Here is a 22,474-nt window from a genome sequence, read left to right on the forward strand (position 1 = left end):
GAACCTCCAAGCTTTGGGGGTGGGTGGGGGAGGCAGCAAAGCGAGGGACTGAGGGACCCTAACCCTAACCCTAACCCTCACCGATCACCCGGGAAAGCATGCGAACGAGGAGCCCCCGTGTCCTGCTCCCGGCAGCGGACGGCACAAAGCGAGGAGGCCTGGACAAGGCAGCACGCTCCCCGCTCTCGCTGCATCGGGGCTTTTCTCCTCCAGGCCGCTTTCGAAGTCCCCTTCTCCGCTCCCAAGATCCGGAGCCGCTGCTTCCAGGCCCTGTCCGAGCCCCGACTTGTGGCCTCACTTCGAGGAGCGCCTGTTGCTGGGGACGGGGCTGCATCCCCCTCAGCCGCCGCCTCGCTTCCTTCCAGGAGACCCGACGGCCCCCCCTCTCCCGCTCGCCCTCCTGCGCCCGCAGCAGACCGAGACCCCCCGCCCTCGCCCGGCTCGGCCCTACCTGGGCGCCTCCAAGCCCGGCCGGCTCCGCGTCGCGCTCCACCCCGGGCAGCTGCAGCGGGGGCGCGCGGCGGCCCGGCTGAGCGCGCCCCGGAGCCGCCGCGCCGTCGCTCGCGAGTCCCTCCGAGAGCCCTCGGGACTGACTCTGGAGTCGCGAGGCGGCGCGTCGCCCAGGGAAGGGGCGGCTTCCCACAAGTCCTCCGGGAAGCAAACGCCCTCGCCCGCCTCCCTCCAGGCAACATCTCGCGGCACACCAGGCAACATCTCACGGCACACTTGTGTGCCGCGGAACACCGGTTGGGAAACACTGATTTAACAGAAGGCGTGGAGATATACCCTGCCCTGTGACTTGCCTCTGTTTGGGACAGTGTGAAATTCTCTGCCTTTGGTTCAAGGCTGATCTTTACCTAATCGCCTGCTTCTTATTGTTACTCTGTAAATAGGATGACATTCTAGTTTGGCAAGCTGTTGAGTAAATGTGGGGAAAACGAGATAGTTCACACTGTTAAATTGTAAATTAGCGTTAGAATTTATTGCTCAGAGTGCAATCTTACAAAGTATGCCCCAAAGAGTTTTATGGGGCTTACTTCCAGGTAAGGATTGCAACTCTGTTAAATCCGCTATCCAGTATCCAGTTTTTCCTAATCCTGATGTATTCTTAAAGCATTAAAATAAGTCCAGATGTCTTGAAATAATAATGTAACTAAAATATGACTAAATGCATCTAATATATCTTAGCCTTTCATTAACCCCTCTAATGTGATTATTTTGCAATCTTGGCTGTTTATGAATTTGCTTAAGCATTTCCTTTCTAGAGATTGAATAGTTTTGCTGCATTTCCATATTTTTTAATTTAAAATTTAAAATAAACCTAGAACTTCACCTTCAACACTAAAAACATTCAGCAATGTTAAGGATGGTGTCTATTAGGGGATAATAGTAGGTAACTTCATAATAAAATGATTTCTCTTTTTAGGAAGGAGAATACGCTGCAACTTTTGCAATTCCTGACTACCAGGGCAGGTGTGCAAACAAGGGTCTCTGGAGTGAGGGTAAATCCCCCTTCCTAATTTATAGAAGACTGGAGAAGGCACTTCTGTGATCGAGTTCATAGCCTCTGGGATAAACCAAGTGTACGTGAGAGTAGTCACAGCCTTTTCCTCCTGCTTTTTTTCTAAGCTTGAAACTGACATTAGAGACACTGGGGAATCATATATGATCTGAAAAGTGGATATAAGAGGAAAATATACAACATCCCCCCCCCCCAACCTGAGCTTCAAGCCACTCTAGCCTCTGGTGTATTAACTCTTGTGCCAGCATTTCAGATAAAAGACTTAATCCAAATCCAATACCCTTCTGCTGAACCGGCCACTGTGATAAGGAGAAAGAGATGAATTTGCATAAACAGCACATAATAATAATCAGTAGCATAACTAAGGTCTCATGGGCCCTTTGGCCAGGAATCAACAATGCATTTATATAAGCTTGTTTCCGTAGGAAAAAAATATGTAGAAGAAGCTCTGAATTTAGTGTAGCAAATATCTCCAGTAATTTAATAAGCATACAGAATATGAATAGCCCCTCATTTAAAGTAACATCAAATCTTGTTCAAAATGTGTTTTGAAAAAGTATCCAAAGGAAAACGGAGAGCAGAAAGCCCACAAATCCACCCTCTGTCCTTACAACACCAACATTAACTCTTCAAAAGAAGCATGCTAAAACTATTAAACGAGAGCTAATTTTCAAACCCAAACAAGCCCATACCCACAAACCATTATGTCTTTGTCAATTAAAACTATTCTGAAATTTCTAGATGTTGACCTGCTAAACGTGGTTTCCATTTTTTTTTTTAAAGATACCAGTTCTGCTGGCTGGAAAGGGACTGTAACTTTGCAATGGTTTCCCCTTCGTAAAAATAGTTTTGCCACTGGGGTAATATTATTCAACGAAGGATGAAGTATGGTGCATGTTTCCGCAAATAGCATGAGCTAGGAACTGGTATAGTGGACTAATTAAATGATTTCTTTGCATGGATTTACTCTGATGCTTTATAGTGCAATCTTATGCACGCTTACATAGAAGTAAGTCCAGTTGAGGTCAATGGAATTTACTCCCATCCTAAGGCAGCCTTAGCAAAGAAGCTATTTGTCACTTGATAAATTTCTCATATTTGTCAATTGATAAATTTGCCTGCAGAGGCATGTGCTGTTTACACATTACAAGACAGTTTCAGATGCAGCAGCGATTTAATGCAACCTTTCTGTTAGGTGAGAAATTGCAGCAGTTACTGGTCAGTCACATAAACCAGGCTATCTCATGTGGAAGAATGCACGTTACTATCATAGTGGCAATGTGCAATTGAAATAAGAAGGGAAACAGCCGAATGAATAGCTTTCTCTCTCTTTTAAAAAAACGAGCTTTAGAAAACTTGTTTAAAACACTCTCATAAAGAAGCCAAAACACAACTATTCATAGCAATAAGCTTGTGCGTCTCCCCTCCCCCTGCTCTCTGAGTCACTGCAGTCATGGGAAATTATTTCAGAGTGTTAAATTTAAGATAAGAACTGGGACCAGCTAAATAAGAGCAGAACGTATCTTCAAGGCAAACTTTCCCATTAATATGAATTAATTATACAATGTGACAGAAAATCTTGGCCTTAGCTGTTAATGCTCTTTTCATCTAAACTGGTTTTTCACTGATATCTGTATATTAATTTCATGAAGTGTATTTATTTAAATTCCGAATTAATAAAGTTTGCCACAGATTGCAAGAAGCATTTAATTGGCTTCCCCCCTATTTTTCACACTTTAGTTAAAAAGAAAACTGTCCAATTAATTATGAGCCACGTATATCTTCAATATTTGAATAGTAACAGGATTCAGAATTTTCTTCAATTTTCTTCATGTAGCTGGGTAACAAAATTAATATTTAATACAAGGTAGTCTTTGGAGTTCCTTGTGTTTCGATATTCTGCAAACCACTCTTCCTCATCTAAAATTTATTACTGGTGTTGTTTTACACAACACAGTCCAAATTAGTTTTAGAAGTTCTAATAACAAGAATCTTACCCATGTATTGTTTTGAAGTGTGGTATGTCCAGCTGCTGAGACTATCCCACTTTGACAAAGTCTGACAACTGCTGCTGTATGTAATTTTTTCTAAAGTAATGATTAAAACTTTTTAGACCGTTAAATGCATACAAAGTGAGTTTGTTGTTGTTATTGCTGTTGTCAGTCAGTGTATAAGTCAATGTTTGTCTTTTCTAAGGAATAACTACTTACTGACCAACATACATTTATGAAGCCTGACATTTCTATGTTAACTAAAATATTAGATAGGATAAGGAAGCTGAATCAGTGGTGGGTAATATCTTAAGATTCATAGCAATATCTCTTTATAAAACCTACAGAATCCTTGTACCCTGCCTCTACTTTTTATGATACAGCCACATCTTGAATGTCTTATCTCCTTCCCTGTTCTGATTTTAGTATTTATCTCAGTCCTTCTGTCTTTCTGCACCCTTCACAAGTGCTGTTGCGTAAGTACCTGATTCAGTTCTCTGGAATGGCAGATATTTTGCTGAATATGCCAGATACTCAGTTACAGTGCATATGCCCTTCTAGTACAAACTTCTTGCAAAGGTGACCAAGATAAATTTACTTTTGCGACCTTTGTACATAGAACAATTCTTGCAGCTCAAATGGATTCCATCTCTTAAAGATGTTGTTATGTTCCCTTAATAACTTTTTTGGATGCGCATATACTGAATACCAAAATAAACAAATCTGCTTTCCTGCAACTAAAAAAGCAAGCTCAGTTGCTGAGCCCTATGAACAAACTTGTTAACAAATGTTAAATGAGGACAGCATCTGGTGAGATTTGATGCTTTTTTCTTTTTAAGTTGCCTGCATTTTCCTGTTTGCAAAAAGCATACGAAGTGACATATAAATAGTGTGCAACTCTATGTGAGTTTTTGCAATGCAGATGTCTCTTTTGTGTCGAGAATTTTGTCACTGTAGACCTCTTCCTTCCCACAAGAGGGCAAAAGCAGAACCTTAGAATATGATGTACTTGCTGTACACAGTATATAAGAAAAACCTGCCTTTTCTGAAGGAGGAATTTAATATTGAAAAGATTTAAAACTGAAACAAGAACTATTGAAGCAAAGATGCCCAGAGTTTTTGCACTGACAGATTTAAATATGCCACGGGCCCATCTGTAACTTTAATGAGATTTTTGGGCATTTTCTTTGAGGCTTTTCTGGATGAAGATTTTGGTGGGGAAACAAACCACAATCTGCCAAGTTACAGGAAGATCAGAGCAAATGCTCTCTCACAGATTTTCAAGGATAAGGAGATAATTCTTCCTCTCTCCTCAACTGAATCCATGAATTAAATAAACTGTTTTGTTTATTTTCTTCCTTATTTGTTGTAAATAAACATTGCTAAGGAACAGGGGGTTGCTATACCTTTACACAAGTGTTTTCTTACACATAGCTTATTTCTTTTATTTATTTCTAATTAATTAATTAATTAATTTTTATAATGAATGATTTTAGAATGTTGTTTATGTTGTACCTTTGTACTGTTTTATTGTTGTTAGCCGCCCTGAGCCCGGCTTCGGCTGGGGAGGGCGGGATATAAATAAAATTTATTATTATTATTATTATTATTTTACAACTGTTAAGGAGAAAACAAAAATTGGGGTACCCTATTTAAAGGGTTTCCCCACTTTGTCAGGATCTGGTTTTGTGGGTCCAAAATCTGTCAGGTTCAAGAAGAGACCGCAGCCAAGTTAAAGAGCAAAAGAGCAGCTATTAAGCCTGATTGTTAATTGTCACAACCATGTTTCAACTCCTAAGCAAGCAAAGAAGAAGCCAGAACAACTTTTTAAAAGCAACCACAATTTCCCACAATACATTTCAAGAAGCATCATAAAAATGTCAGAAACATGTCAATGAGAGGTAGAAATCTGAGTCCCATGCATGCCCCTTGTCACTCAAGGCAGTGATTATACACCTGTCTTTCATCTTTTAAAGAAAGTATTTGCAGTTTCCTTGATCCTGAATCAGTTGGCATCATCTATGCTTGATGCACCTTGTGAATTCCCATCCTGAGATGGGTTCTTGTACATTTATTGTGAGTCTGATGGGCTTCTGTCTGGCTCTTTGACATGTGTGATATTGCCCAATCTGCCCATCAGGAGGGGGATTTGGTATTATGTCCGACCCTGACCCACCCCCATGGCTACTCAGGTCTTCTCCCCTTTACCTGTGTTCAGCATCTTTATTATCTTTAGAACTAAATGAAACCATTTATTTGGCTATTTTGGGTGAATTTCTATATTTCAGGAAATGGGGTTTCCTTGACTTATTCTGGTAAGATGGTTGTAGGCATTAGTTCTTGAGGGTTTGAATGGGTTCACTGTGTATCCATGTCTGTACTTTCCTTCAAGACTCTGCAATGCCTCTGATTCATTGGTTGCGTACCCAAGGCCATCTTTACCTGGGGGTGCAAGGGGTGCAGGGCACACGGGCGCCAAACTCTGGGGTGGCACCAATTGTATACCTACTGTATACCAATTGGTGGCAGTGAAAAGCAATGGAACGAAAGTCCCTGCCCCCCCTCCGTCGCTCTATTACTCTATAGCATCAAATATTCCCGACAAGTCAGGAAACAAATCAGTTTTTTCCACTGCGTCATCGTTCCAGGTGAGCGATTTGTTAGCTGTCGTTTTCACCCAGCGCAAAATGGACTATGGAAAAGATTAAACGTTTTATCTTAAGCTCAAATGCTTGATCTTACAGATGTTTTATAGCCAACATGATACTGAGTTAGGACCTGAAAGACAGAAAGAAAAAGCTATTATTTCATCAATATTGCCCCAACTCTTGTGAGCAGAAAATATAAAAAGTTCTGGCAATTATCATCTGGAGTTAAAGCTGCGTAGCATTGGCTTCTCAAATTTTGTCCCTTCAAAATTCCTTAGATCTTTAGAAGACTTCAGCTTTTCTCTGCTGGCTTGTGTAAAGTTGTGTGTGGAATATGTTATTACATAAGTCTTCATGGCTCCTTTCCTAGTAGTTCTTCCAAGAATAGAGCATTATAAGCTCTACAGATCTCAAGTAGGCATAGTTAATTATTTTTCTCTGGTACACTTTTAATGGTTCACCATCGGTAAAGAAAATGCAGAACAGAAGTTTATTCTAGAAGGTTTTACAATATTGTGTGAAAAATATTTTGGGTGCAGTGAACAGGCATAGTTTAAAGATTTAGTGATTTGAAGCAGGGAAAGGCCCCTGTGATAGAGCATTTGCTTTTCCTGCAGAAGATTTCTGGTTCGATCCCTGGCATATTCAGGTACAACTGGGAAAGTCCCCCATCTTAAACTCTGGAGAGCCATTGTCAGTCAGTTTAGGCAGAGATAGATGGACCACTGGAAAACAGCTGCCAATATGTTCCTAGATGTGGTTTATGTGTACAACAGCTGTCATGCCCCATCAGTTCCAAAGAGGTACCTAGAAAATAACATTTTTGAGTGTTTGTACATTTCCAAATGATTTTTTTTTTAATGTTTAGTTTTGGAAAAATAGTTCAATTCCATTAGTACTGGTGTTTTTCTTAAGGAAGCGGCTTTAAAAATAATAGATGTCACATGACGTGATCTTCAGAATATTGTTCTACAGATAACTGCTTACCATCTTCATTATATAGTTTCTTTTGAATGCTTTTACTAAGGTCCAGTCTTAATATTTTTCATGCTAGAAAAAAGGAATCTATTCTGTAAAGCAGAATGGGAGCATGAAGGTGATTTCTGAACAAGTTTCAAATGTTTTCTGACTGACTTTCAGATTTGTTAGAAAAAAACCCTCCCCCATTACACAGAGGCTATCTCCACATAGGAAACCTTGTCTACTACAAAGCTCTCACCGGCTGAAAATTCATCATTTAGGAATTCCTAAATGTCTCAGTGCAACTCAGTACACCTAAGATATTGTAGCAGTTAAAGGTGTTTTAGTAGGAATTCAGATGGCATGTCATATACTAGCATGTTTCTCTTGCCTCACAAAGGGTGTCATGTCTTGACGAATCAAATAAATTACTTTACAGCTTATAAGAGCCAGAGGATATAGTCATGATAGTAGTTCAAAACAGCCACATCTATGGAGTAAGATTCATAGCCTACAGATGGCCAGGAAAGGTAACTCTTGTACAATGAAATAATTCAATCGTCTCTTCTTTCAGGCTGTCACAAATGACTATTCCAGGTTTATGCCGCCTGGCTGACATATCAAGATGTCTGTGTCTTCTGCTGATAACTTAGGTGGACTTCGAAGAAGATTTTGATATTATTTCCTTTTTCTTACTTGGCTAAAAATGCTTTTCAGTGGTCATTCTCTTGAGCAACATTCTTTTGTGGATCTATTCAGAAGTAAATCCCACCGAGTTCAGTGGGACTTACTCCCAAGTAAATGTGTATTGAATTGGAACCCAAACTGACTTTGGTTTTCACTGCTAGATCTTAAAATAGCGACCACATTTAGTTTATGTAATTTGGATTAAATGTTACAGATGGGAAGAAATATAATCTGGTACTTTCGAGGTCAACAGACTCTCCTTTTTATATGAATGCAATTAATTTACAGAGGATTTTAACCACATGAATTCTGTTTGGGACTAAATTGTGCTGTGTTTTCTAGCTGCTGAATGGTCTAATAGAATCATTAACAGAATACTATTTCACCACTGATTTCGAGGACTTGAATGTGATTGATGGATTTGATTTTTTAAGCGTGAACACACATAGTGAATTTATGTATTAACTGATGCAAAACTAGCATTCAATAGAAATGGACTGGATTTGCCCATCCCTATTTTGCCAGGCTGTAAGCAACTCTCTTATAACTGTCACAGAAAGGAAAAAGTTTGGAGACTGAGATTATATCAACCATAGTTCTGGGCAGAGGACTAGAAAACTCAGCCCTTCACCACATTTCAGTTCCCAAAATTCTTTGCGGAAGCCATGACTGTTCTTCAGCATATTGTATTAGCAAAGTGGATAAACTACACATGATGGCAAAATGGGAGACATGGATATTGCATTCCATGCCCTTTCAATTCATATTGCATATATCATTCTTCTTCCATTGTATAAAGTGAAATCTCATAGCAGATTGATACTTTTTGTGATTTTTCTTCCACTTCTGACACAACTCAGTACCTGGAACAATACGAGGATCATAGGAACACAGGAAGCTGTCTTATCCTATTGGTCCATCTAGCTCAGTATTCTCTACACAGTGGAAGTAGCTCTCCAGGGTTTTAGTCTGCCAGCCCTACTTGTAAACCTGGGATCTTCTGCATGCAAGACAGATGCTCTCTCACTAAGCTATGGCCCTTTCCCATGTCAACGTGGACTGGGACAGATGTGTGAACATGTGGGCTAGGAAGAGCACATCTTTGTTTGAGACTCTGTCCTGCCAGGTGGTGCCCCAAATCTTCCTGACGCATATGGAAAACATTGAGGCTTTGCTCCTGGCGGGTGTATGTTGCCCATAACTCACTTCCACAAAGCAGTGTGCTCAACACACACGCCTGGTAGGCCTTCATCTTGGTATTGGCCATTAGCATCCCATTATTGTGTACTCTTTTCAAGAGGCAAGCCATTTCCTTAGCTGCCTTACCAATAGGCTTGCCCAGCTCAGCGTCAATAGAAAGGTTGCTGGTTATGGTGGAGCCCAGGCAGACAAAATTGTCTACCACCTCAAGAATGTGGTCAGCAATGCTGATGCTGGTGATGTCCTGACCAAAAATGTTGGTCTTCATCAGGCTGGTGAGGAGGCCAAACTCCATTCAGGCTTGGACCAAATGGTTGATGAGCCGCTACAGAGCTTCTTCAAAGTGCACTATCAAGGCTGCATCTAGTTAGAACATAAACATCTAATGAAGGAACGTAACATCCATAACAAGTAGTCACTGCGTACAGAATGCTCATATCCTAAGTCGTCTTCTTCACAACCATGCTAACTCCTTTACATATGCTTTCTTTAACTTTCTCATTGCATTCCCTCTGTCTCTTGTAGCCACTGTCTTTTTCAAAGCCCCTAATGGGACAATGCCTTTTCGGCCAACCATTGTTTACCTGTCACTCACTGTAACTCAGCCCAACATTCTATTCCTCTTGTGTCTCATTCTTCTGCCCACTCTTCTGCCACACAGTTCCCTTGAGGTTTCCCCCCTCCCCAATTTCACCTGTAGGCTCTTCTCATTAAAAGTTGACTGGGACATAGTTTCAGTTTTCTCTTCCTCTCTATCCTTCATTCTATCAACTGAAACTCCAATCATTCTCCTTGGTCCCCTTAGTCATATTCACAATTTAATACGTCAAAGCCAGAGCAAAACTGTTACTTTGTACTGTGGGGAATTGTTGGTCCTTAATGGGTTTCCAGAACATATTCTTTTCTACTGTCCATTGTACAACCAGCTACACAAAGTAAGTAAGCAAGCAAGCAAGCTTTGGCCCTTTTTTCATTTTAACACAGAACTGAGTTTCTTAACACTGCAACCATACTAAATTGGACTACAGAAAGTGTGACCCAGAGCACCTAGTTAAGATTCAAAGGACATAGGAATGTAATGCAGACATTTCATCCTTCCTCGTCTTCTGTTGAACAACAGCACTCCTCACCATACAGCAGCTTGGGAGAGTTTCAAAATTTGTTGTGGGGCATATGGATCTGTTGTTTGGTGAACAAGCTAAAAGCTTAATCCTGCTCAGGCACGCATCTGCATTATGCCTAAAGCGTTTGCCGGAAAGGTGGCATTCTGACATTTTAATAAATAATAGTGTGTGAAACTGTGATTCTAGCCCCACTTAACCTGGGAATTAGCTCCATTAAATTCAATGGGACTGTCACGGTCCAGTCTACGGGTGATTGAAGTCACGGCTGAGGACATCAGGACCGGGGGAAGGATGGTAGGGTGGGAGCAGGAATGAGAGTCCAGAAGCCAGGGATCCAAGGGTCAAGAAGCAGGGAGTCACAAAGTCAAGGGTTAAGAAGCAAGGAGACAAGAAGCCGAGGTCCGTTTATCAGGAAGCAAGAAGCCAAATGCAGCAAGGCAGGAAACGTGTTGCTGTGGCAAAGAGCCGAAGGGAAATGCTGACCTTATGTTCCTTCCCGGCTCTTGCCGCCAGGTGCAGTGAGTTACCAAGCGGCCTCACCTGTGCAGCCATGCCTTGCCTCTCCAGAACAAACTTAGGAAGCCCCTAGTCCTGTGAAGCCCTACTGGTCACAGGGCCTGGCTTCTGCACGCACTCCTGACGGGGACTTTCTTCTGAGTAGATTGATATGCACTTTATCGGCATATGTTCAGATGATGAAGAAGCTCAACTAAAGATACTAAAGATACTAAAGAGTTCTACTTCCCTTCTTTGTTAAGTGAGGAAGGCTCTCTTTACTTTCACGCCTCTCCCTCTTGCATTTTATAGGAATGTAGGAAACTGCCTTCTGCGGAGTCAGTCTCTTGGTTCTTCTCACTCACTGTCATCTACACTACTGACAGCATCTCTCCAGGGTATTGGACAAGGGTTCCCAGCCCTAGCCGGATGATTTAAAAATGTATTTTCTGAATTGGAAGCGTTCCTTTAAAATTGTACAGCTCAGGGCTTCCGGAGGCGGCGCGAAACAGCAATGGCGGTCCTCTTCATGCTCTGAAGAGGGGCTCCGCGGAAAAGGGTCGTGCGCTGCGGCACAGCGACGACCCATCAAGAAAAACCACGGGCAGAGTGAGCAGGGCAAAAAGCCCAGGATTAAGTTTAAAATTTTAACAGATGCAAAAGAAAGAGGGGGATTTGCCCTGCCGGACTTAAGGATATACTATGAAGCTGCAGCCTTCTGTTGGATGAAGGATTGGTTACTTTTAGAGAACACTGATGTCCTAGATCTGGAAGGGTTTAATAATTCTTTAGGATGGCATGGATATCTGTGGTACGACAAGGTAAAGACTCATAAAATGTTTAAAAACCATATTGTCAGAAAAGCAATATTTATCGTCTGGACAAAATATAAAGACTTATTAGAAAACAAGACCCCAAGATGGTTATCACCAATGGAGGCTAAGGCCCGGAAAAAACCCAATATGGAAGCCGGTTGGCCGAAATATTGGGAAATAATAGAAAAAATTGGAGACAACTGGAGGTTGCAGAGCTTGGACAAATTAAAGAATAAGGTCCGAGATTGGTTACATTATGCTCAAATTCAAGAGGTCTTTAAAATGGACAAAAAAATTGGATTCCAGGTGGAAAAATCGAAGTTAGAGACAGAATTGTTAGAACCAAAGACTAAGGTACTTTCGAGAATGTATAACTTGTTGCTTAAATGGAACACTCAGGATGAGACAGTTAAATCAGCCATGATAAAATGGGCACAGGATATTGGGCATAACATTATGTTTGAGGACTGGGAAAGGTTATGGACCACCGGAATGAAGTTTACGGCATGTAATGCCTTAAAGGAAAATATTATGAAAATGATATATAGGTGGTACATGACCCCAGTCAAGCTTGCAAAAATATATCACCTGTCTGATAACAAATGTTGGAAATGTAAAGAGGCTGAAGGGACATTCTTTCACCTCTGGTGGACATGTCCAAAAGTGAAGGCCTTCTGGGAAATGATCTATAATGAGTTAAAAAAGGTATTTAAGTATACCTTTCCTAAGAAACCGGAGGCCTTCCTCTTGGGCATTGTCGGCCAGAAAGTGTTAAAGAAGGATAGAATTCTTTTTATGTATGCAACCACAGCAGCAAGAATACTTATTACAAAATACTGGAAGACACAAGATTTGCCCACACTGGAAGAGTGGCAGACGCAATTGATGGACTACATGGAACTGGCTGAAATGACTGGCAGAATCCGAGACTTGGGAGAAGAAACAATGGAGGAGGATTGGAAAAAATTTAAGGACTATCTACAAAAATATTATAAGTTATATGAACCTTAAGAATTTGCATGATTTGGAAAATCTAGCTTCAGCAATCAGGATTTAGAGATATAGGAACCTAAGTTATAATTATGAAAGGGTTAGAGTTTAAAGTAATATTATATTCAATTTAAGGTATAAGTAAATTGACAATAAGTATCTAAAACCCAAAATATAATATTTGAAAAGTACAAAAGAATGCATGAAACAAGGTAATAATTTGCTGATATCTTTATTGTAAAGAATGCAGGGTGAGGGAGATGTGGGGAAGTCCGGTTGGTTATGAAAAAATGTTTTGGAATGTTGGATTTCTTTTTTTCTTTTCTTTTCTGTTTTCTGTATCTGAAAAATGTAATAAAAAATATTTTTAAAAAATAAAATAAAATTGTACAGCTCAACTCCAACATGGGAAATAAAGGAATTATTTCTCTATTGTTCATTTGTAGATGCAAATCTATGAGATGAGGCATTTAGTTGTGGGAAGAAACTGTATATACTTCATATACTTTCAGAGCAGTCTCCTGAGGAATGACGCATTAGGGGGAAAAATCCATATTTTTTCCAAGCTGCCTCACGAGGGATGACACTTTAGAACAAACACACAGCCATTTCTCTTTTTTTTAAGTTAGCAACATTAAATTACCTGCAAGTGGGTGAGGAAGACAATACACAAATGAGCTGAACATAGGTCCTATGTGACATGAGGAGCATCTTTTCATTTATGCTGGGAGTAAAAACTGTATATCCCCCCAAGTGAACAGGTTTACCATGCCAAGCAAATCTCAATCGTCCCACCTTTACATCCGTGAAAAGCTCCTACCCATTCACTGCCATGGGACAAAAATATTTTGTTTTCTTTGGCATTAAATTCACTAAGCAGCATTTCAAGGTTGGGCTGTTTACTACAATATCCGGGGCGAGATGAGGAATTTGAGGCCCTCCAGATTTTGATGGATAACAAATCTCTGTCCATAAACTGTGTTGGTTGAGACTGATGGAATTCAGTAACATTTGATTTTTTAAAAAAATATTTTTTATTGATTTTAACATATAAATTATAAAATGTACCACAAAACTTATCACTTATACAATCTTTTTAGACTTCCATCAGCACCTCTGATGATCCACCGTTTTAACCACTTCTTAAGCATTTCTTAACTTTATATTGCCTGTATATCTCTTAAGAAATCATCCTTCTCCTTCTCCATTTTTGCAATACTTCCAATAATACTCCTCACAAAACTTCTTGCAAACCTACAAACGTTGTCTGATCTTAACAGATACTTTTCATATAGTCCTTAAATTTACTCCAGTCTTCCGTGAATTTATGGTCCCGCCAGTTTCGAATCCTTCCTGTTGGTTTATCTACTTCTACATAGTCCATTAACTTCATCCTCCATTCTTCAATCATCAGTAATTCTTCTTGCTTCTATTTTTGGGCCAGTAATATTCTTGCTGCTGTTACTGCATATAAAAAGAGCTTACATTCCTTTCTATTTATGTAACTCCCCACAATGCCCAGTAAAAATGCTTCTGGTTTCTTTATGAATGTATATTTCAACATTTTTTTATCTCATTATATATCATCTCCCAGAAGCATTTCACCTTTTTACATTCCCACCACATGTGATAAAATGTTCCCTCTTTTTCTTTACATTTCCAACATTTATTACTCACTTTATATATTTTCGCTAACTTGACAGGTGTAATATACCATCTATACATCATTTTCATCACATTTTCTTTTAAGGCATTGCATGGAGTAAATTTTAAACCTTTCCATAATTTTACCCAATCACTCAGCTGTATATTATACCCAAAATCTTTGGCCCAGTGAATCATAACCGACTTAACCCCCTCATCCTTCAAATGCCATTCAAGCAGCAGCTTATACATTTTAGACAAAATTTTAAAATCATTACTTAATATCTCTAATTCAAACTTTGATCCACTTTCATCAAATCCTTTTTCTTTAGAGTCCGGAATTCAGTAACATCTGAAGGGCCAGAGGTTCCTTTACTCCTGATCTAGGGGAACCAAAAGAAATGTATAGAAGGGATTTTATGAAGAGACTCTAAGTTTGTAAAAGTTTTCTCTTGTTCAAAATCGTGTTGTTGTTTTTTCAAAGCAAGCTCTGAAAGTTCAAAGCAAGCTCTGAAAGTTCAAAGCAAGCTCTGAAAGTTCAAAGCAAGCTCTGAAAGTTCAAGCAAACTTCTGGCTTGAAAGCAGGATTTAGTCAGTGACCTGGTGACCATAGAAACGGAAGAGAACCTATGGCTTGGTTTTATGGAATTATTCACTTAGGAATAGTCTCACTCAACTGACTCAGTGAGATTATTCAAGAAATGCAATTAACCCGCCTGCCTCTACTGCTCCCATGTGTAGACATGTATCTCACAGGAAATTGGTGAGGAGCAGATGTCAGGGGTCATCTATTGGCATTACTTGAAATGGTGATCTATAACTGAAATTGCCTGTGTGCTTATGAACCTCTGGGAAAACATATTTCAGCTCACCCTTTAATTATGCTTGCTTGGAAGCATGCTGTATTTTAATCCTAAACTGAAGTAATGTAAATGTAAACGCAAAAGAAATGACTTCATATTGTAGTGGACGTAAAGGTGACTCTGAATAACAGTTTCCATAAAGCAGATTAAAAACTTTTATCTCTCAACATTTTCTAACAAAAGAGAGAGAGGAAATTTCATAATAGTTATCCAAAGAAGAAAACATTTTTTACTTTTACTCCCTACCTGTGGCTCAATATTGGTGATTTTTGCTTTAGAGCTAAGGTTCTCAAATGTTCTGAGGAGGGGTCCAGTAAGTGGTCTTAGAACACAAGATTCTGTAGCATTACAGAAGCTAATCAGGTATGGATCTAAGATGGAGATGGAGTCTATTGAGAGCTGATGTAGATGCAGGATATACATACCTACATGTATCTACTATATATTCTGGAAAGTTGTTTGCTCTCTGGGAATTTGGATGCTTTTTGAGATATTTCCACCCAATTTGACATGAGGGTTCCTGTGGTGGTTTGGGGCTGGATTGTGGGTCAGGAGTTCCCTGGGTCAGGCTAGATCCCTGGGTCTGGGGGTTGGACTGTGCACAGCCATAAAACTAACAGAGTGCAGTATTTCTTTCTAAATCTCAATTTTTTAAAATTTATTTTTGGTTCCTTAGAATTGCTGGCCAACACTGTGTACTGTTTCAGCTAGTCTATTGTGTGGGAAAGTTTCTTGATTGCCTTTTTGCTATGCATTTGGACACCATTTTGTGTGGTTATGCCTGATATGAAGGAGCAGTTTTTAATCTGCTTGGATATAATCATGTACCATTTTGAACCAAGGTGGTAGACTGAACCTTTTAAAACTGCACTGATTTTAACTACCAATTCAAAAATTGCACAGTTTTCTTTGTTTCTTTCTTATAATTTCAGAGCAACACCAGTTATAAGGCTGCTAATTTTAGACATATTAAAAAAAACCAACTGCTGCCATAGGGAGCTTCCCTAAGTTAAGAACGATGTACATAGAGTACCTTACCAAGAGAGTTTGAACATCTACTAAGTAGCTTGGATGTGGCTATAACTTTGTGGGGAAAGGTCTTCCAGTCTTTGCTTCACTCTGCTTCTTTCCCCCCTCACCATCCATATACTGTGGTTGCTGCTAGTGATCCTTGTCTGTCATGATCATCTCTTGTGACTGACATAGTACCAGACAGGCAGCTCACATAGCAGTGCATCACAGGGCAGCACTGTATGGCCCGATCACAACTCTGCTGCTGAGGAATTGGGGCACTCAGTTGCCTGCCACAAGCAACCAGACATGGGTTAAACGCCAAAGCTCACGTAGCTCTTCAAATGCCTACTTGAACAGGGGCAGCCAGCATGTTGTCCTCTTGATGTTGTTGGACTATAGCTGCATTGGCCTATTGGTCTCCACCCCCATCGTTCTGCCCGGACGCTGAGGTCCAGCGCCGAGGGCCTTCTGGTGGTTCCCTCATTGTGAGAAGGCAAAGCTACGGGGAACTAGGCAGAGGGCCTTCTCGGTAGTGGCGCCCACCCTGTGGAACGCCCTCCCGTTAGATGTCAAAGAGATAAACAACTACCTGACATTCAGAAGACATCTTAAGGCAGCCCTGTTCAGGGAAGTTTTTAATGTGTGACATTTTAGTGCATGTTTGGTCTCTGTGGAAGCCGCCCAGAGTGGCTGGGGAAACCCAGTCAGGTGGGCGGGGTACAGATAATAAATAATAATAATAATAATAATAATAATTATTATTATTATTATTATTATTATATTGGACTATAGTTGCAATAGACCATTGGCCATCTGTGGCTGATGGTTCAACAAGATGATCTGAAGGGCTCCACGTTGGCTACCCCTGTACTTGAGCGTAAAGGAGCTATCTGATTGCATTTCCGCCTAGCTGCTTATAGATCCTGGTACTTGTTACTGTATATACCAACTACATTTCCACTGAATGAGATTCTCAAAATGAGTGATACTAACAAACTTGCATCTCAGTCATCGTATCTTTTGTTCAAACTTGTCTGTTGCTCATGTACCTATTTAGTATAGCTTTTGGTTTAGAAGAAGAGCTTTGTTGTTGGTTTGAATAAAATGATTGCATTATTTAGCTTTTGATCAGGTACTAATTAACTCAAGTACTCTGTGTATAGGGATCAGGAAGATTGATAATCCAATAAAATGAATGGATTAGAGAGTAAATCCTTGAACACTGTTGTTCTTGGCTTCATGTTTATCTCTTTTTTGCAATACAAATGCCGTTTCCAGGTGTTGTGCTTGTAAGATGTTTGGTTAAAAATGATATTTTCCTTCTAAGACTTTTTAGCTGTTTAGTTAATTGAATAATTGGACACTTTGCTAAAATGTTTTTCACAATGCCGGATCCAACAGGCTACTTCATGAAGCAACATAATTAATATATAAAATGTATTTAAACATTAATTTCAAAAGCTAGGCATAATAATTATGTAGAAATAACCTATAGCCTTACTATATATATATGTCCTTTTTCCTTTTCAGAGAGAGACCAAAGGCCAGTTTCTCATAGATCATGTTTGCAATCATTACAGTTTGCTGGAGAAAGACTACTTTGGCATTCGCTATGTGGATCCTGAAAAACAGCGGGTATGTATATGAACTCTGAACAGAGTGCAATTTTCAATTTGTGTCAGGTCTGTAAAACTTCTAAGCTGGCAAGCAGAACCAAGAATTTCTTCTCATTTTCTGTCTGGTCTTTCATTGCCCTAGTATAGATTCCTTAAATTGTGATGTCGTAAGGGTCAGGGGTAAGTGTTAAATCCCCATTTATTGAGTTGATGAGCAATCTGCAATATACTAGGACAGGTGCAAGAGTTCTCCTGTGTGGGATGGTTAGGACCCTGCCAGTCTCCGAGCTGAGATACATGCTACAATTGCCATGGGGATCAGTATCCCTGGGGTGGCTATAATGTGTAGCCTAGCTGTATCTCTTCCCTGTTGCTCAGTCAACCCTTTTTATAGCGTGACCAGGGGAGCCACAAATGTAGAAGCTGAAGATCCACAGATCCACTTCCACATTATGCCACAGCATTTTGATGGTAGCCTTTTCATGGTCTGGAACATATATAAACAGTGCCGGATTTACGTACAAGCTAAACAAGCTGTAGCTTAGGGCCCCACTCCCCCCCCCCATTTCAGTTCAACAATTACTTTGATAAAATACATATTTTGTTATGTGCAAATGGCTTTAGATACCTATTAGGTCCATAAATTACCATATAGCATATATTCAACACAAAAAACAGTGACAATTTGTTGTTGACAAAGGACAGCTGGACATATAAAGGTCCCTATTACCTTCAGTAGCTTAGAGCCTCCTATATAAATAAAAAGGTAAAGGTACCCCTGCCAATACGGGCCAGTCTTGACAGACTCTAGAGTTGTGCGCTCATCTCACTCTAGAGGCCGGGAGCCAGCGCTGTCCGCAGACACTTCTGGGTCACGTGGCCAGCGTGACAAAGCTGCTCTGGCGAGCCGGCACCAGCGCAGCACACACGGAAACGCTGTTTACCTTCCCGCTAGTAAGCAGTCCCTATTTATCTACTTGCACCCGGGGTTGCTTTCGAACTGCTAGGTTGGCAGGCGCTGGGACCGAGCAACGGGAGCGCACCCCGCCGTGGGGATTCGAACCGCTGACCATGCGATCGGCAAGTCCTAGGCGCTGAGCTTTTAACCACAGCGCCACCCGCATCCCTTCCTATATAAATATAGGAGTCTTATTATTATTGTTTTCACTATAGTTTATACCGTTAGAGCCACATTGGTATTTGGGTACCTTTGAAACTAAGATAATGGTTTAAAAATAGACATTCAAAGAATTAGTGAATTAAGGAATTTAAGTTTTGCATATTGCTCCACATTATAAATCAAATCATTCCCTCCCCACTGCTCTGGGTTAATCTTCTTAGATTATAATAGTGGGGTTATGAATATATAAGTTGTGTTCTGAGAAGCTACATCCTAGAAGCTTGCAAATGTAATGCAAGATTTGTGACTGCAAATAAATCACAGGAACAATAAGGCTGGAAGATGCGGCTGGCAAGTGGCTGTTGCAAATCTTCAACTTGCAAACAATAGAATCCTTAGAAAAGCTTTCAAAGCCTTTTTCAAAACTATAAATCTTCCAGTAAAGGAAGCCTCCTAGTTTAAAATTATAACAATGGGAGCTATTTACCAGTGACCTCAGTAAATGACTATTAATATTGTGTATTAATAGGCAAACATTTAGTTTTATACTGTGTGAGTGGGAAAATTCTGACTGAGTGTTACTGTTGTGCATCACAGAAGTTGATGCACCCTTCCTGCTAAGGATTTGAAATAGCAATAGAAAAACTCCACCTTATCATGCTTAACATCCTATTCATTTTAAATGAAGAAATAAAATTACTTCAATTTTAATGATTTTCCAAAAGTCCATTTTTAAATCTTCTGTATGGGGTTTTGATGTCCATTACATCTGTCAACCTCAAACCATAACACATATCAATCACTGCTAGTTGGAAACACTTTTTACCTCCCCTCCTTGGAAAATGAACTTAAGAGGTTTCCACGTGTGGACTTCGTCACTTGGTTTTGCATATATTATGTGCTTAAATTCCCATTGTATGTTGAACACTATATTAACTACTCTTTGGAATTGTATATTTTACTGCTGTAAGCAGCTTTGAGACCGACATGGTGAAAGTGGGATATAAATCTGTAAATAGATGAATAAAGATAACATTAGGAATGCATTATTCTGTTTCAAAAAATAGACAAAAATACATTGAGCTATGGCAATGGCTATGCATATTGGGTTGAAAGCAATGCTTCAGAGGCTCCCATGCCAATAAACATTATAAATAATACATGGAGATGTGCTTGCATACTTTAGGTGACAAAGACTCATATCTCTTGCCTTCCTTTAAATGATCACTACAGAAGCAACTGGTGATATTCTTGAGATGAGTGGCAAATTTAAAAACAGATTTTTAAACACACTGGTAGTGTCTCCTGAGGCTACTAAAGTTTTTTGCTGGTTCAGTAGTTTGATGCCCCGCCGGCCTGCTCACCATCTCTGATTTCTGCTGTCTGAGTTTTGCATACAACCGAGTTTGCTTAATTGCAGTCTGTGCAGCTGCTTCTGCTTCCAGAACCATGTGGCTCAAACTCAGATTTATTGCTCATATTAAAGGACTCATCATGTTTATGAGTGCATTCATTGTTTGCTGAATTGCACAAAAGTCAAGGATCTTCAAATGGAAGAGCTAACAAGCACACTTGTTGGATAGCATTGCCTCCCAATAATATTTTTATATCATTGGCAACATTTATTCTTTTGAATTGATTTCTGTCAGAGCTTTATTTCTCGCCCAGTTTGCCTCTTTTTTCTTACGGTTTGTCCTTTTTTCCTTATGAAATTCATACAAAAGAATGTCTTGGTTTGGAGTAAAATTGACAAAAACCCCTACAGAATTATGCACATAGGAGCCCAGGAAAATAATCCTTTGCACTGTTGCACTGACTGGTAATAACTTGGACAACTTGCTTTCTCACCTGCACAGCTGACTGCAAAACAGCTTACAATGTGAAAAGTATTTGTTTGTGACCTATATTAATGCTCATCTGGACCAAACCTTTTGGAGGGATAGCTTTTGAATTTATGTAGTCAACTGATGCGTTATCTGCTTTTACACAGCAGTTGTGGCACTGTTAAGGATGAAATGACAGCATGTGCAATTTTCCCAAACCAGTAATTTTGGAAGACTCCTGCAGAGTAGCTAGAAGGAAGAAAGGAAAATAGCCTGCAGAAAACAGAAGTGAGAACACTGGGTTTCTGTCTATGAGCAAACAATCTTGCTTCTTTTACTGGTTTCCCAAGTGAAAAGAACACCTAAAATTTGTAGCCACAAAGGAAGTGCTGCCTGGAATTGTAGGCTATCACAATGGGCACCATGTAGAAGATTCTCTGTCTCCCTCACCCCAAATTTCCCTTGTAGTGTGTATTTGCTTGGGCCAACACTTTGCCAGATTGGTTAGTAGTGGAGGATGACTTTAGCAATTCTAAAGAAACTTTTAAAGTAAACATCTAAAAAAGTGTCCTGTGGTTAAGGTAACCATTTACACATGTCCCTCCCCCCAAAAAAGAGGCAGGGGGAGAGAAAGGAAGGAAAGAATGAAAGAAAGAGGAAGAAAGAGGGCACAGACGGGTATAAAACTTGCATATGCTGATTTATTTGTATAGATGCAAATTCAGAAAGCATTGCTTTAGAAGGCATGTAGTTTAAACATAAATACAAGGCATCTCGCTGTAGCAGGAAACACTAACTGTGAATGACCTAGTCTCCTTTTTATGATTCTTTGTCCTGAAACTGAACTTGGAGCAGCTGGCTCTAAAATAGAGGTGTGTCCTCTGTAAAGTAGGTCACATTGTCTTCCAAACAAAGGCCAAGTTTTTTGTGGACTGGAGCCTTCATCAGATACATATATTGGAAGTGGGTTCTGGCCCATGACGGCCTATGCTACAATACATCTATTCATATCTAAGAGGCTATAAGACTCTGTTTAAATTAGGGGTGGGAAACCACTGGCCTTGCAGGTGCTGTTGGACTGCATGTCCTATCAGCCACAGCCAGCATGACCAATGGTCAGGGATGATGAGAGCTATAGTTGAGCAACTGTGTGTGTGTGTGTTTCTGTTGAAAGGGCACAGTGCAAAGCAGATTGTGAGTGGCATTGCCTGTGGGTAATGCTGGCAATATTTCAAGTAAGCCTGGCAGTAATAAACAAGGCTTTTAAATATTTAGTTCCCACCAAGTGGCAAATCTATTATGATGGCTGTTAAGTTGGTATCCTGGGATTTCCTTGCTTCTATAATGCACCCTCACATGGCTTAAAGCATGTTTCGCTTCTGAAAAATAGTGCTAGTATTTCTGCATAATTTCCGCATTCCTGGGTCTAGGGAACATTTTAAAATTCAATTTATTTTGTGTTTTCTAATTTGGAGGTGGGTAGCACTCTTAGATGTTCAGTAACCTCTTTAGGTTCTTAACTATGTTTAGAGCTTTACAAAGAAAGCAAACAAATTTTCTGACTGCATGAAATGAAAGGAACAATATAATTTTAAAGAATTTAAAAAGTCATTCCATTTAATCCCAGCAAATTTTAAGACTTCTGCCGTAAAAATCTATCTCATTGTTTGCAGTTGTAGCAAACCTTCCTGAAACAACCACCCCCACCCCATTTTATTTAACTGAATATTGAAACAAATCATTCAGCACTGCAACATTCTGGCACTTCGAAATTTATTTAATATAGAACTTGTATCTTTGAAAATGAAACGTGAATGGAAGGTTAAGCAATGCATGTTTTTTTTTTACTATATTTGTTATCTTCATCTGATTCATGCCACACAGCACCTTTTGCATAACGCCAAAGCACATTTGGTACATACTGCACTGACAATGCAGAATTCTCTGGAGGTGTCAACAAAA

At 39.9% G+C, this 22,474-nt stretch overlaps 1 protein-coding gene and 1 long non-coding RNA gene across 4 annotated transcripts in view; one reads left to right on the forward strand and one right to left on the reverse strand.

Moving 5' to 3' along the window:
- Window positions 1–22,474, reverse strand: part of LOC309542799 — a 390,515-nt gene that overhangs the window by 169,702 nt on the left and 198,339 nt on the right. The gene's annotated exons all lie outside the window — the stretch shown is intronic.
- The window catches only part of FRMD3 (FERM domain containing 3), a 134,832-nt gene that overhangs the window by 44,853 nt on the left and 67,505 nt on the right, over window positions 1–22,474 (forward strand). For all 3 annotated transcript variants that reach the window (XM_082241579.1, XM_082241578.1, XM_082241577.1), the window contains exon 2: window positions 17,484–17,588. In XM_082241579.1, coding sequence (XP_082097705.1) covers window positions 17,484–17,588 — 105 coding nt within the window. The remainder of the gene's footprint in view (window positions 1–17,483; window positions 17,589–22,474) is intronic.

The sequence above is a fragment of the Podarcis vaucheri genome (genome assembly GCF_965113315.1).
Source record: "Podarcis vaucheri genome assembly, chromosome: 11".
Lineage (NCBI taxonomy): Eukaryota > Metazoa > Chordata > Lepidosauria > Squamata > Lacertidae > Podarcis > Podarcis vaucheri.